The 15,583-nt window shown below is 37.5% G+C and overlaps 1 protein-coding gene across 2 annotated transcripts in view; it reads left to right on the top strand.

Moving 5' to 3' along the window:
* Positions 1-15,583, top strand: part of EAF2 (ELL associated factor 2) — a 44,257-nt gene that overhangs the window by 26,467 nt on the left and 2,207 nt on the right. The window contains exons 3-6 of one of the 2 annotated variants that reach the window (XM_075556337.1): positions 694-830; positions 6,116-6,261; positions 10,385-10,645; positions 10,879-10,922. In XM_075556337.1, coding sequence (XP_075412452.1) covers positions 694-830; positions 6,116-6,261; positions 10,385-10,645; positions 10,879-10,922 — 588 coding nt within the window. The remainder of the gene's footprint in view (positions 1-693; positions 831-6,115; positions 6,262-10,384; positions 10,646-10,878; positions 10,923-15,583) is intronic. The other variant, XM_075556338.1, reaches the window with a different exon arrangement.

Raw genomic sequence — 15,583 nt, 5'->3', positions numbered from 1 at the left:
ACTAATTCATCCTAGAATTAATTAGCTTGTTCCTCCATCCCTCCTATTTACTATAAACTGGTCATTGTAACTCAGGACTTGAAAGATTCTTTTTGTTTTGTTTTCAAGGAAAGAATACCTCATAGATGGCACTGTGGGGTTCTCTTCTGTCACACAATGAAGCATATACAATTCAGTTGTCCCACTTTTAATGGTGCTAAAATTAATCGTTGGATTCAGTGTAATAGGTGCTCTTCCATAGATGTATTTTTCTTAATATACATAGGGGAGATTCCACTTTAAGTAGTAGATTTTTTAAAAAAGAAGAAAAAGGAAGAAAGTACCAGATTTTAAAACCAAAGTTTTTAAAGCAGTAAGGAAGAAGGAATGATAGGGATTATGATTCAGGGATTCGCTTCCTTACTCTGTAAACTGTATTACTTGTATTAAAACTGTATCCCAAGTGGCCAAAATATTTCAGTAAAGCATTTTTTTAAAAAGGTTCAAAGCAAGTGTCTTCTCAGTTCCCCCTTTTCAGGGATGTAGTTTTGTCACCTCACCCTCTGTTTCTTTTTTTTTATTACATTCCTTAGTTTCACACTAAGTTCATCTAGATAGGGGACTTGAAGTGTAACATTAAGAAACGCAGGACTAGGAGATCTTAAAGACAGTTTATGGTAAATTTCAAGGAATGATGATTAACTTTTTAAACAGGGTTCAACTCCACCAGTAACTGTTTTCAAAGGTTCCAAGAAACCTTACTTAAAAGAATGCGTATTGATTATTAACCATGACACTGGAGAATGTCGACTAGAAAAACTCAGCAGCAACATCACTGTGAAGAAAACAAGGTATGTTGTTTCATAAAATGATTTATCAACTCCTACATATCAGCAAAAAAGTGTTATTGAATTAAATCAGATGGTTGGCTATTTCTGTGTATAAAAATATTTTGATTTTTTCCAAATTTAAATTTGGTGCAATTCCTTAGCAAGAAGCTTTTATCACTTCTCCATTTATGAAAGTTTGTTATGCTTCTGAATGTTTTCTGTAGATAGGCATACCTTTTATTCTGTATCGTTTGATTGAATTTTGCTGAGCCATTATATTTTCTTCAAAATAATTTAGTCTTCATTAGGAAATGTTTAATGAGCACCTAAAATATATAAAGCTTTAGAAAAAGAAAAGTTTACTGCACAAATACTAGCCTTAAAAACAAAATGAGGTGAAGAAATTAGATAGTGCCCAGCTATCAGCTTAAATAGCATCTGGGGTGTTAAAGAGTTGTCTCCAAACAAGCAGCTATTTAAGTGAGTTGTCAACTAAGTCCGCGTGGAAGAACCACACCATCATTAATCACCGAAGGATAATAAATCATATAATCCGAAGTCAAAGGAGGGGTTAGTATCAGAGCCAAAATTGTGAGAAGCTGGTTTGCAGAGGGCTGTTGGTGACAGTGGGAGCCTAAGATTCATTTGTGGGAACTACTTAGGAAATAAGTCTCCAGTGATCTCCTGTATCCATTCTGAGGGATGTGAGGAAAGTGGTTACTAAACAGAGTGGGTGGGAGAGATTAGTATAGAAGATAAAGGCATAAATCTGACTTGAACAGTTAAAACCTTGTCAGTTGATACATGCTGGACCTGATTTGGTTTTCAACATTTTCTGTATTTTTGTTTTGTTTGTTCATGTTAGGGCATATCTCAAAGATGTTATGTCATATGAGGTCACCCACTTGAAGTTGTGTCACATGTTCCTCTGTGTTTTGGTGTATGAAACTCAGGATTAATGAATTTATAGGGCCAGCAAGGAGAAAAAGGGTTTTTTGGAGGGTGGGGTGGTACAGTGGTGGGGGTGGGTGGGGGTCAGTTAGAGATGATGTCAAGGAGGTCAAGAAGAAAAGGAATGTTTGGAAACATTGTGGTAGCCATTGTACAATTCTGCTTGACGTGACTGAACTATGAAATCATATGATATATGTATTAACTCTCAATGAATAATAAGTTTACAAATTAATAAGTAAACAAATAAGCTTGTATTTTATTTATTTTTAACTTTTTATTATTTTTGGCATGGACGTTTACCAAGCAAACTGGTTTTCCCTTCAACAAGTCATGCACATTTTGTTTTGTGGCATTGGTTGCAATTTTCACAACATAACAGCACTTTCTCCCTGTGCTTACCATTTCGATTTGTCCTTTCCAATTCCTTCCCACCTTAACTATCACTGAACAAATGCTGCTCTCTTGATCTTATGTGGTTGACTCCTAAGGAAATGTACTTCTTTAAGGACCGTTGGTAGTGTAGTGGTTCCAGTTGGGCTGTGTTCCTCTTGGCCAGCAATCTGAAACCGCCAGCAGCTTCCTCAGGAGAAAGACAAAGACTGGGCTTTCTACTCCAGTAAACTGTTACAATCTTAGAAACCCACAGGGTTCACAACGAGTCAGCACTGACTGATGGCAGTGAGTTTAATGCCATTGTGCCCTCTAAAGTTTTATCTGCCCTTTAGCAAAAAGTTGAGTGTGTCTGAAGTTCATGTAGCCTATGGTGTTCCACTAATCTCTATCAGACTAGTAAGCCTTATATTGATTGATTGATTGATTGATTGATTGTTGTTTTGTGTTTTGTTGCACCTTTCCTCCCACTCTAGCCAGCACTTTTTAATATGTCCCCTTCCAGAGCAGTCAGTAGTGGTTGTTGGAAACCACTTAGTTCTGGTCTCAGGGTTGTGGTATCTGGGTTCATGTGGTCTGTCCAGTCTTTGGATTATTTCCTGGAATCTTTTAGTTTCTTCATTATTATTTGATCCAGATCAGGAGAGACCAATGGTTGTACCTTAGGTTTCCAAAAAGTCCATTTTAATTGTGTTCATAGACTATACCATACCATTGAAAAAGCCAGTAAGAAAATTTAGTCATCTCAAATCCTTTGTGGAACTAGCTGGGGTTGTTAACTGCATATTTAACTAACAACCACGTAATCTAAGCATGGCGCAGTGGGTTCAATGTTGGGAGAAAGATGAGACCATTAGCTTCTATAAAGATTTACAGCCTGTGTTAGTCTGGGTTGACTATAGAGAAACAAATGCAGAGACACTCATAGGTATATGAGAACGAGCTTTCCATACAAGAGCAGTTGAATATTGAGAAAACACCCCAGCCCAGTCCAGATCAAGTCCATAAGTCCAATATTAACCCATATGTCCAATACCAATCTATAAAGTCCTCTTCAGAGTCACAACACACATGCAATGATGCCGAATTCAGGAAGGTCCCAGGCCAGTGGTTATAAAATCTTTTGGATCCAGTGGCAGTAGAAGCATCTCAGCACTAGCCGGGGTCTCCATGTGGCTCCTCCAATTCCAGGGCATAGAGTTTATCAGCGTAGTGCCATGTGTTTTGTTAATAGAGCATCTTTCAGGGAGTCAGCAAAGAGAGAATGTGTCTCCAGCCTCTAAGGAGGACATACAGGAATTCCCAGAATCCTCAGGAGAAGGCCATTCTCACACTGAGGCCTCATTGGCTATGACCCGATTGACAGACTAGACTCCACCCTTTCACTCTTAATCCTCCCAAGTCCCAAATTGACTCCAGATTATGTAACTACTATACAGCCTCAGAAACCCTATGGAGCAGTTCTACTCTGTACTTTAGGGTGTCTGTAGCACATGACAGAAGTGGGTTTTTGTTTTTGCTCTAAAACCTACACACACTATATAAACAAAAAATGCTCTGGATCTAAAGGGATGAGAGGGATTGTCTTTGATTGGAGGCAAGCCGGTTGATCTGCTCTCAAAAGGCCACAGCCCTGAAAACCCTGTGAAGCAGTTTTTGGTGCCCACTGGGTTGCCATTTGGGGGAACTGACATGACAGCAACAGACAAGAAATCAGTATATTGTCTTGATGACACTGGTGACCTCTTTTAATTTTTAAATCATAATTTAACATATTTTAGCTCTGTTTTGAAACAATCCAACATAGAAACTGAAAACCATGAAAGTGTTGGAAACAAATATGAAGGACACCATAATTTTTAAAGAGGGAATGAAGAAAAAAGTAAAATTCTATATACTTTGTGAGAGACCTCACAGAAATTACTTGTTGCTCTCAAGACAATTATAACTCATAATAAGCCTATGAGAACTGCTCCATGGCTGTTCTGATCTTTACAGAAGCAGACTGCCACACCATTTCCCTTGCAAGGGCCACTGGTGGATTTGAACCATTAACCTTCAGTTAACAGTCCAGCACATAAGCAACTGTGGCACCAGAACAACTATTAGTGACTAGAAATTCTGCTCATTTAAAACCTGTACGTAAACCATGGGAGATCCTATGTGGTTTAAAATCAGGAAAGATGTGCATTAGGGTTGTGTCCTTTCACCATGCTTACTTAGATTGTTTTTTGAGCAAATAATCCAAGAAGCTGATGTGTATGGAGACGAACATGGTATCAAGGTTGGAGGAAGACTTCTTAACCTGTGATATGCAGATAACACAATCCTATTTGTTGAAAGTGAAGAGGGCTTGAAGCATTTACTGATACAGATCAAAGATGACAGTCTCCAATATGGATTACACTAACATAAAGAAAACTAAAGCCCTCACAACTGGACCAATAAGCAATATTCATGATAAAGGGAGAACATATTGAAGTGATCACATATTTAATTTTACTTGGATGCTCAATAAACATCCTTGGAAGTTGCATTTAAGACATTAGATGATGTATTCCAGTAGTCTCATATGCTCTGTAAACTCACTGCCATTGAGCCTATGCTGACTCATTGAAACCCTGTAGGACAGGGTAGAACTGCCCCCGTGGGCTTGCTAGACTACCACTTTTACAGGACTAGAGCCCCGTCTTTCTCCCGAGGAGTGGCTAGTGGTTTCAAACTGTGGACCTTGAGATCACAGCTCAACACGAAACTAGTACACTGCTAGGGCTCCAGAGCAAAAGATCTCAAAAATATGTTAAAAAGCAAAGATGTCATTTTAAAACCATGATATGTCTGACTCAAATCACAGTACTTTTAGCTACATCATATGCATATGAAATCTGGGCAATGAATAAAGATTGGAGAAGCATCAATAATGTTGGGTTGTGGTGGTGACAAATACTAACTACAAGGGGACTTAAAAATTTTCATTATCTTTAATTCCATTTTTCTCTGAATTTTTAAGCCCTTTCATCAATTATGGATTGTTAGAACAATAAACAAATTTGTATTGGAAGAAGTACAGCCAGAGTGCTCCTTAGTAGTAAGGTTGGTGAGACTTTGTCTCTCATACTTTGGACAGGTTGTCAGTAGGGGCCAGTCTCCAGGGAAGAACATCAAACTTGGTTAAGTGGAGAGTCAGAGACAAAGAATAAGATCCTCAATGAGCTCAATTGACACAGTGACAGCCACAATGGGCTCATGGATAGGACCAACTATGAGGATGGGGCAGGACTAGGTAGTGTTTTGTTCTGTTGTACATATGGTCACTATGAGTCAGAACTGACCTAACAGCACCTAACAACCACTCTAGTCTTTAAGTTCTTGAAAGAAAAGTATACGAAACTGTTTTAGTAACATGTCTAAGGTTATGAATGGATGTAATTTAATTTGAACCGCAAACCCATTGCTGCTGACTCATTCAGACTTATACCAATCCTGTAGATAGAGTAGAAATACCCCATGGCGTTTCTAAGGCTGTGAGCTGTACGGAGAGATTGCAATGGCTTTCTTCCAGGGAACAACTGGTGGTTTCAAACAGAAGATCTTTTGGTTAGTGGTTGAGTGTTTTAATTGCTGCATTGTTAGACCCCCTTAATTTGAATAGGGATGATAATTTTATAATTTAGGAAATACATTGTACTTCTAATATACATTTATATTTCTCTTGTTTTTAATTTTTTATGTCCTGTCTTCCGAATGGTGATTTGGGTTCGGTTCATATTTGTATCCTTCAGTGAACCCTGTGTATAGGGCAGTAAATGTTTGTCAAATAAGAAATTGGTGTTTTCATTCTTTAACATCATCCTAAAGATTTCTAGGGAAAAGAATAGGTGGTCAATCTTAAGTATGTTGTAAGATTAAATTACTGACACATTGATGTAATACTTTTTGACCTGTGATATCCTTAACTGCAGAGTTGAAGGAAGCAGTAAAATTCAGTCTCGTATAGAGCAACAGCAGCAACAAATACGGAATTCAACTAGGACTCCAAATTTTGTAAAATATTCTCCATCCAAAGACAAGATGTCCCCAGAATCTCCAATGGATGATATTGAAAGAGGTAAAATCTAAGTGAATATGATCTCCCTTTAGAAGAAGCTACTAATAAATATTAAGTAAATATTTTCATTTGTAGTCTTGGAAACCCACGGGGGACTTCTGCTCTGCCCATTAGAGTTGCCATGAGTTGCAGTCACCTCCATGGCAGTGAGTGTAATCTGAGGCTGTTTGGGGTTTGGGCCTGGAGTCAGTCATGACGCCCAATATGCTCCACTGCAGGGTCGACATGTGTAATTCTAAAGTGTATTTCAAGTAAGCGTTTGTGAGGAGAATTGTTTTGGACAAGACTTCAGAAGCAACAAACAAAATTACGTTCTTCTCTGAAATTGTTTACCAACTAATTTTCTCATGGTACAGTGGAGAATTACAGAAATGGCAGACTACATTTCTGATGTAGAAGTTACTTCTGATTCATAATGAAGTTTTAGTCCCAGGCCTTAGAATGGCTACCATCTTAGGTCTAGAGTTATAATTTGGAGTGCTCTTCCTCATCGTTACTCATATAATAAAATACAAGAACAGAAAGCCAAATGTTGAAGGGAAAAAGAGGCAAATGTGCTAATTATTAAATATTAAATTTAGCTCTTATCTTCCTAGCCATGAAAACAAAAATGAAGGCACAAGTAACATCTAACAGAAGGATTTTAAGAATCTACTGAATTCTAAAGAGATTCATAATATGGAATCTGTTCTAGTAGGCATTGAATTAGACAGTGTCATAACAATAATTTTACAGTTTAGATAACAATTGCCCTATGTAGTGGCTTTTTTAGCAAAAACCTTAATAAAAACATTACATTGACCTATAATTCAGGGCAAAGAGATCTACAAAGATAAATCAACATGTTCCAAAGAAAGCTTTCTTGAAAATGTTTTGAGAATGATGACGGCAACAAATGCACAAATGTGCTTGACACGATGGATGTATGGATTGTGATAAGAGTTGTACATGCCCCCAATAAAATGATTTTAAAAGAAAAAAATAAAGCTTTCTTGATGATCTAACATTGTATAAGCTGGAACTCCATTTGTAATGGAATAACTCCAACTTGTAATGTTGGTCTAGCATGTTCCTTCAATTTTTTTCTTTAAAATAGTGATTTTATATGTAAAGCACTGAGAACAGTGTCTAGCACATGGATACCATATAAAGGTTTGTTATGTTATTATTATTCTTCCTTAGTGATAATTGTTCAAATAAAAAGAATCCGTTTGGGTGCAACAGTTAAGCATTTGGCTGATAACCAAAGACTTCAAACCCTCCCAATGCTTCAGGAGAAAAGACCAAATTATTTGCTTCCATAAAGATCAAACCACTTGTTGTCTAGTTTACTCCAATTTGTATTGTCAATAAAGGACAAAATAAAATGAAGCATGGTAGTAGGGCAGGAGGAAGGTCAAGGGAGATGGAGGAAAGAGCTAGGAGTCAAAGGGCATTCATGGAGGTCTAGACAAAGACATGTACATGCAAATATATATAGGAGGATGGGGAAATAGATCTATGTGTCTATATTTATAGGTCAAGTATTAAGGTGGCGGAAGGACCTTGGGCCTCTACTCAAACACTCCCTCAATGCACGAATACCTTCTTTTATTAAATTGGAACTCTATAATGCTCACTCTCCCGACACAATGGCTGGAGCCAAAGTGGGTGAACAAGTAAATGTGGTGAAGAAAGCTGATGGTGCCCGGCTATCAAAAGAGATAGTGACTGGGGTCTTAAAGGCTTGAAGATAAACAAGCGGCCATCTAGCTCAGAAGCAACAAAGTCCACATGGAAGAACACACCAGCCTGTGTGATTGAGTGGTCCCAAAGGGATCAGTTACCAGGCATCAAAGAACAAAAAATCATATCATTGACTGCACACCTCCATGATAGGATCGCTGAAGACAAATGGGTGCATAAGCAAATGTGGTGAAGAAAACTGATGGTGCCCGGCTATCAAAAGAGATAGTGTCTGGGGTCTTAAAGGCTTGAAGGTGAACAAGCGGCCATCTAGCTCAGAAGCAAATAAGCCCACATGGAAGAAGCACACCAGCCAGTGCGATCACGATGTGCCCAAGGGACCAGGTATAAGGCATCATGCAAAAAATAAACAAAACGATATAAGTGTGTGTATGTATGTATGTGTATATATGTGTATATGTATATATGTATGTGTATATATGTGTATATATATCATATTAAATGAAGGGGGAAGTGCAGAGTGGAGACCCAAGGCCCAAGTGTCGGCCAATGGAGATCCCCTCATAGAGGGGTTTAGGAGAGGAGATGGGTTAATTAGGGTGTGAGGTAGTATCGATGAAGAACACAGCTTTCCCCCAGATCCTGTATGCTTCCTCCCCCCAACTACCATGATCCGAATTCTACCTTGCAGAGCTGGATAGGACAGAGGCTGTACACTGGTACATATGAGGGTTGGAGGTACAGGGAATCCAGGGTGGATGATACCTTCAGGACCAAGGGTGTGAGGGACGATGCTGGGAGAGTGGAGGGTGAGTGGGTTGGAAAGGGGGAACTGATTACAAGTATCCACATGTGACCTCTTCCCTAGGAGAGGGACAGCAGAGAAGGGGGGAAGGGAGACTCCGGATAGGGCAAGATATGACAAAAGAACGATGTATAAATTACCAAGGGCATATGAGGGAGGGGGGAATGGGGAGGGAGGGGGGGAAAAAAAGAGGACCTGATGCAAGGGGCTTAAGTGGAGAGCAAATGCCTTGAGAATGATTGGGGCAGGGAATGTATGGATGTGCTTTATACAATTGATGTATGTATATGTATGGATTGTGGTAAGAGTTGTTTGAGTCCCTAATAAAATGTAAAAGAAGAAAAGAGAAAAAATGATTAAGGCAAAGACTGTACAGATGTGCTTTATTACAATTGATGTATGTATATGTATGAACTGTGAAAAGAATTGTATCAGCCCCAATAAATTGTTAAAATAAATAAATTAATTAATTTTTTTAAAAAAAGGACAAAATAAAACTGCCCTAGGCAGTTTCCAGGGCTGTGATCTTTACAGAAGCAGATTGCCACTTCTTCTCCTTTGAAGCTACTTGTGGGTTAGATCATGATCTTTCTGTTGGCCATGGAGTTCTTAACCACTGTGCCACTAAGTCTTTGTGCATTAAAGATTACAACCTAGAAAACCTTATGAGGCAGTTCTGCCGTTACACTGGATTGCTGTCAGTCAAAAATAGCCTCCACAGCTCCTAACAACTGCAATAAGACTTGATATTCCAGAAAATTATAGTAAAATTTGGATAAGTATATAAACAAAAAGCCAAACTCACTGCCATTGAGTCAATGCTGACTCTGTGGGACAGAGTAGAATTGTCCCGTGGATTTCCAAGACTGTAACTCCTTTATTTTTCCCCCAACAGTTTTATTGGCAAGTAATTTACATACCATGTAATTCAATAGAAGACTGTAACTGTTTACAGGAGTAAAAAGTCTGATCTTCCAGATAAATGTATAGATGATAGATATCCCCATAAACATATCTATGCTCCCATCACACAAGGATATTTTCTGCATCATTTTTGGTACTAAGGAAAAATATAGTAAGCTCCCATGTTCTCAGAAGGAATTACAGTACTACACACCCATCATAAACAAAAGCAAGCATAGCTCTTTCTAATGACAAAGAAAAATATACACATATACAAATACTGTAAAGCTAAAAATAGTTTACGTACACATACATTTGTATATATTAACTACTATTGGAAACAAAGTTTGTATATTTATAAATACTTTTAAAATACTTGTAAGAATTTAACTAAAAGTTAAACAATACCTTGGGAAGTTGGATCATAGGCCAATGAAGGGTCCTTAATCTGAAATATATATATAAATTGTGTCACCTGTATATTTAAATATAGTGGTATAGATGAATATGCACTTAGATTTAGATATTGTCTGTGCCATTTAATTCTTTGCATTTTCAAAACCTGCTACTGAAATATGGCTTGATGTTAAAAGAGAGTTTTAAAATAAAATGGTTTAAATTCTGTAAATGTATGCTTTGTCTTACTCCGTATCAAGAACTTCTCAGGGAAAATACACTTAAATATTGTTAGGTATTTTCTAACCTGTTTTTATTTTATTTTATTTTCAGAACTGAAGGCAGAAGCTAGTATAATGGACCAGATGAGTAGTTGTGATAGTTCATCAGATTCCAAGAGTTCTTCATCATCAAGTAGTGAGGATAGTTCTAGTGACTCAGAAAACGAAGAGCTCAGTTCTCCTCCTCCTGATCCAGGGAACTATAACCCAGGATATCAGACCATGTCAGCCAGGCCGCCATGCAGGATTCCGGATATAAATGCCAGTCCTAATAGATTTCACGACAGCAGTGGCCTTATGATTAATACTTTAAGTAAGTATCCAAAAACATGAGTAATTAGAAAATAAGAATTTACAGTAGAGCCATGTTTATTGTGATCAATTATTTGGATGGAGAAGAAGATTCCTATTTTATGCATTTGATACTATTAACCATTATCTTTTTATGATACTTTTATTGAGTTCCTTTTATTTTGATGCTATGACATAACATTTTCTTTGTTTTTCTCCTATCTCTGTACATGCTCTTCTTTCTCTCCGTTGCAGGTCTATCATCCTCTACTCAGTCAGTAGAGTTGGAGTTCCTCAAGGTTTGCTCATAGGCCCCACTTTCTCTTAGTTGTATGCTCTTTCCTCAGACAATCTGCACATTTCTGTAGCAATCAATATTTATGTGTCCCTTAATCACCTACAACACTTGCCTGAACACAGCAGAGGCTAAAGGCCCTCATGATTGAGAGAAAATGAGAGGTTTGCCTAACTGAAGTACTGTATCCTACATTGTTTCTGTTCCTGTATTGTAACTGGTTACCCTACTCATTGCTATCAAATCGATTCTGTCTCTTGGTGACTGTGGGACAGAGTGGAACTTTTCCAGAGGTTTTCTGAGTCTATCATTATAAGCAGTTTGTCTCATCTTTTACCTGCAGAATGAACTGAGGTTGGCAGACCAATGCTTAACCCACTGTGCCACTGGGGCATCGTGTAAGCTGTTATTTCCCTAATAAGTTCCATAATTGTGTAAAGGGGGTCGGGGCGGGGTGGATACTTAAGTGCAGATAACTTGTAAATTGGTATCTCCAATGCAAATCTCTCCTGTGAGCTCTATTCCTATATACCGAACATATCTTTTACATTCATGTGTTCAAAACCAACTTACTGTCTTTGGATGACAGTATTTCTCCTCAGTGAAAACCAGCATTCATGTAATTATGCACCCCAGAAGCTTGATAGGGTTCATTTTCTCTCCCTATTTACAATGTAGGCAACCCTTCTTTTTTTTTTTTTTTTTTAGCTTTTAAATATTTCTCTACTCTATGGACTCTTCTGCATCTCTACTACTGTCACTCTAGTTCAGAGTGATACCATACCCTCTGAGGAGGCTGGAAGGATCCAGTGAAGCTGTAAAAGCAGACACCTGTACTTTATCCTGCGTTATGGGCTGTACGTGTTTCATTGTCAGGAGAATGCTGAGTAATTTTTTTCTGAAAAGGGGGCAGTACGCCAAATAAGTTTTCAGAACCTATGCTTTAGTTTAACTTGCTGTATTTTCTTTATGTATGTTCTTCATCTAAAGGAAGTATTTATTTCTTCTAAAGGAGTATTTATCCTTATGCTGCTGTGAACATAGGAGTGCATATGTCTCTTAGATATTGGGTTTCCAGAGTATACTTGGAGTATGATTGATGAATCATAAGGTAGATCTCTTTCTGTTCTTTGGGGGAAACAGCATACTATTTCCCACAATGTTTATTTTATAGTTCCACCAGCAATGAATGAGGCTTCAGTGTTACCATATCCTCACAGGTATTTGTTATATCTTTTTGTTATTTAGTGCCAATTTAACTGGGATAAGATGATATTTCAATAAACTTTTGATTTGCATCTCTCTAGTGGTTAATAAGAGCAAGGTCAGCCGTTTGAAACCATTCCTACTCTATGGGAGAAAGACAGGGCTTTCTGCTTCGGTAAAGAGTTACTGTCTTGGAAACCCCTGGGCGCAGTTCTACTCAATCCTGTAGGTTCGACCCTGTCCCTGAGTCAACAGTGACTTGATGGCAGTGAGTAATGGTTAATAATCATGAGCATCTTCTCATTCATGTGTTTGCTGTTTGAATGTCCTTTCTTGGGAAATTTCTGTTCATGTCCTTTAGCCATTTTCTAATTTGCTTTACCTTTCATGAATCGTGTCCTCGCTGTCTAACCAAGTCCATGTTTGATCCCGTATCTATAGTGCAACTAGACTTATCGTTTAACAAGTTGCATAAAGTTTTTCACCTCTCCTGATAGAAACTTTTCATTAGCCTCTAATTTCTTTTAGGACATAGATGAAACACCTTAACACGATCATACTTGCCTTCTTTTTACCACTAAGCATACTTTCACTCACTCACCTCCGTGTGAGTGAAGCCATTTCTTCAGCCTGAAACATTTCCTTCTCTTAATGAGGGTAGCTCTTACCCACTCAAATTCCTAATGAAGATTTCGTTTCTTCCTTAACCCTTCAGACAATGTCAGATTCAACCTGAATAGATTCTCAGAACACTAGGTATCTCTTCCTTAATTTCCATTGTCATAATTATAATTTTACACTTATTTGTGTGATTTGCTCCCTTCTTATAGAGTAAAAGCTCCATGAGAACACTCATCTTGTTTGTTTTGCTTTTAATTTAGTACTGTTAATACTTATTAACATAGTTCCTGATACATGGTAAAATAACCAACAAAAGAAACTCTCTGCTGTCAACTCAGTGCTGACTAATAGTGACCCTCCAGAACAGAGTCGAACTGTCCCTATGAGTTTCCGGGACGATAACGCTACACAAGTAGAAAGCCCATGTTTGGTAGGTACTCAAAAAATACTTCGTGATAAGGAATGTAAATCGATTCTTTGGTGGAGAATGGAACTTTCCCATTATATTTTAAAAACTAATCTCACCATACTAACAAATAATGAAATAAGCAGGTAGAAAAGGCTGACTAGCTCCACCCTAATAACAAAATTGAAGAAGGAAAAAAACAAGATTGGTGGCAGAGATCTAGAGTGAAAGTATGAATTAATTAGGCACCAGGAAAGTTACTTTGAAAGCTCAGGGATTTAGGTCTTCGGTGCATTATCCTTGCATTGGCAGGTGAAATATGTTTCCAGCACATCACTCCCTGAAAACCCCATGGAACATAGTTATGTCTACAACACACCGGGTCTCCGTGACCTGAAACCGACTCCATGAGAACTAACAGCTAACAAGCCAAGGGGTTAGGCAGTGGGTTAGTGGATGCAAGCTACACAGGAGAAAAAGGAAAAGTGAAGGAACAGCTCTGCCAAAGAGGAAAAAGGAAGTTCTTGGCAAAAATAAACTTATTTGCATTCTAGCAGGAAAACCAGAGTACTCCCTAAACTTTTTTGCAGCTTGCACATATTTTATTTTCAAAATGTCCTTATGCTTCAGAGAGACAGAGCAAGAAAACAACTTCCGTATCTAATAATGATGGCGCAGTCTTTTTCTATTACTGTAATTTTTTCTTGAATACTTGCATATTTACATTTTTTCTAAATTGACTTAATAACTCTACCACTATAGCTTTTATTGATGCTATATTGGAAAAATTTTTTTCTCAAGAGCTACAATATCTACCTATATGTTGACAATTTATCATTTTTGCTTTGATGTTTAAAAGAAATGACAAACTATTCTCACAAACATATATAATCACAGTTCACTCGAGACTCTTTACTGTCATTTCTAGAAATTATTTCTCTAAAATGTTTAGTTATCCTTTTTATTAAAATTGACTTGAATTTGGCCATCGACTTCTGATTTATTTTTATTAAATTAGTAGTTAAATCTATGTTGAAACGAACATATCTATTCATGTATTTGCTTGATCTGCAGTGGAAAATATAAATGGAAAAAGTATTATTGCAAATGTTGAATCTCTTCAGTTAAAGAAATAATTTTTGTGTTTTCTAAACTGTTTGTTTTTTAAAAAGTGGAAATTTTCTTCCTTCTGTATTTTACTCAGATTAGTGTTTCCCAATAATATAAACTGGATCCCTTGTCTTGTAGAGGTTACATGTTAGGCTACGATCTGCCTGGTTGGCCATTCAAAACTATTAGCAGCTCCTCAGGAGGAAGATTAGGGGGCCTAGGGTAAGCTACTGGTGGAAGGTTGATAAATAGTTTAAACTGTTGAATACAAAATTGATTTTACATCTGAAATGTGTATCATACTAACTTTAGCATCATATAATTGTTGTGTAAGTGAAAATTTAAGCCCAAGAAAATTGTTAAGTCATCTTAGGAACCAGATGCACAAAAGAGACATTAGCAGACATCTTTAATGGTTGATATCATTTCTGGATTTCATAAGATAGACTGAAATAACACATATGGCTTTAAAACTACTACTTTTATTTAGGGTATTGGCTATTCCAGCATTTATTACCCGTGAAGTGGTAGATATATAATATGGAAAAAATACAAGAAATGTTTTCCTCTAAACTATTATGATTTACCACCCCGGTGATTTCATTCATCCTATACCAAAAACCAAACTCTCTGCCATCAAGTCGGTGCCAACTCATAGTGACCCTAATGAACAAAGTAGAATTGCCACTGGTGGTTTCTGAGACTGTAACTCTTTTGAGTAGAAAGACTCATCTTTCTCCTGAGGAACAGCTGGTGGTTTTGAACTGCTGGCCTTGTGGTTAGCAGCCCTACTTGTAACCACTATGCCACTAGGGCTCTGATACAATCCCATCATTTCAAATAAATTCCTGCAATCAATGTCTCCCAAATCCTTATCTTCCACTTCAACCTCTACTTTGAGTTCCATACATAATATCCAACTGCCTAGGCCATGTATTTATTTTTACTTGAATATTTATGAGCTTTCTCAAGCATAGCATTCAAAATTGAACTTGTGAGTTTTCTCCCACTAACTTATTCCTACAGTGATTCTCATTCATCTGGTTTTCAGACCAGAAATATTAGGGTCATTCTTCATTTCTCTCTTTCATAGTTCACATCTAGTTCTTTTCATAGCCTTATAAAACTGTACCTTCAAATCATATTATGAATCTGACCACTTTAACACACCTTCGCCTTTTATATATGAGTCTAATCCAAGGGTTGTCAAACTGACTCGCAAGCCATATGGGGCTCTTTTGGTATGTACATGTGCCTCTGAAGTAAAATTGAAAAATATTAAAGGATATTATTCAGATAATGGTGAGTAAGTTCATTTGTAA

The sequence above is a fragment of the Tenrec ecaudatus genome, chromosome 8 (genome assembly GCF_050624435.1).
Source record: "Tenrec ecaudatus isolate mTenEca1 chromosome 8, mTenEca1.hap1, whole genome shotgun sequence".
Taxonomy (NCBI): Eukaryota; Metazoa; Chordata; class Mammalia; order Afrosoricida; family Tenrecidae; genus Tenrec; species Tenrec ecaudatus.
The sequence above is the reverse complement of the archived record's forward strand: the minus strand, read 5'-3'. Positions and strand labels throughout refer to the sequence as shown.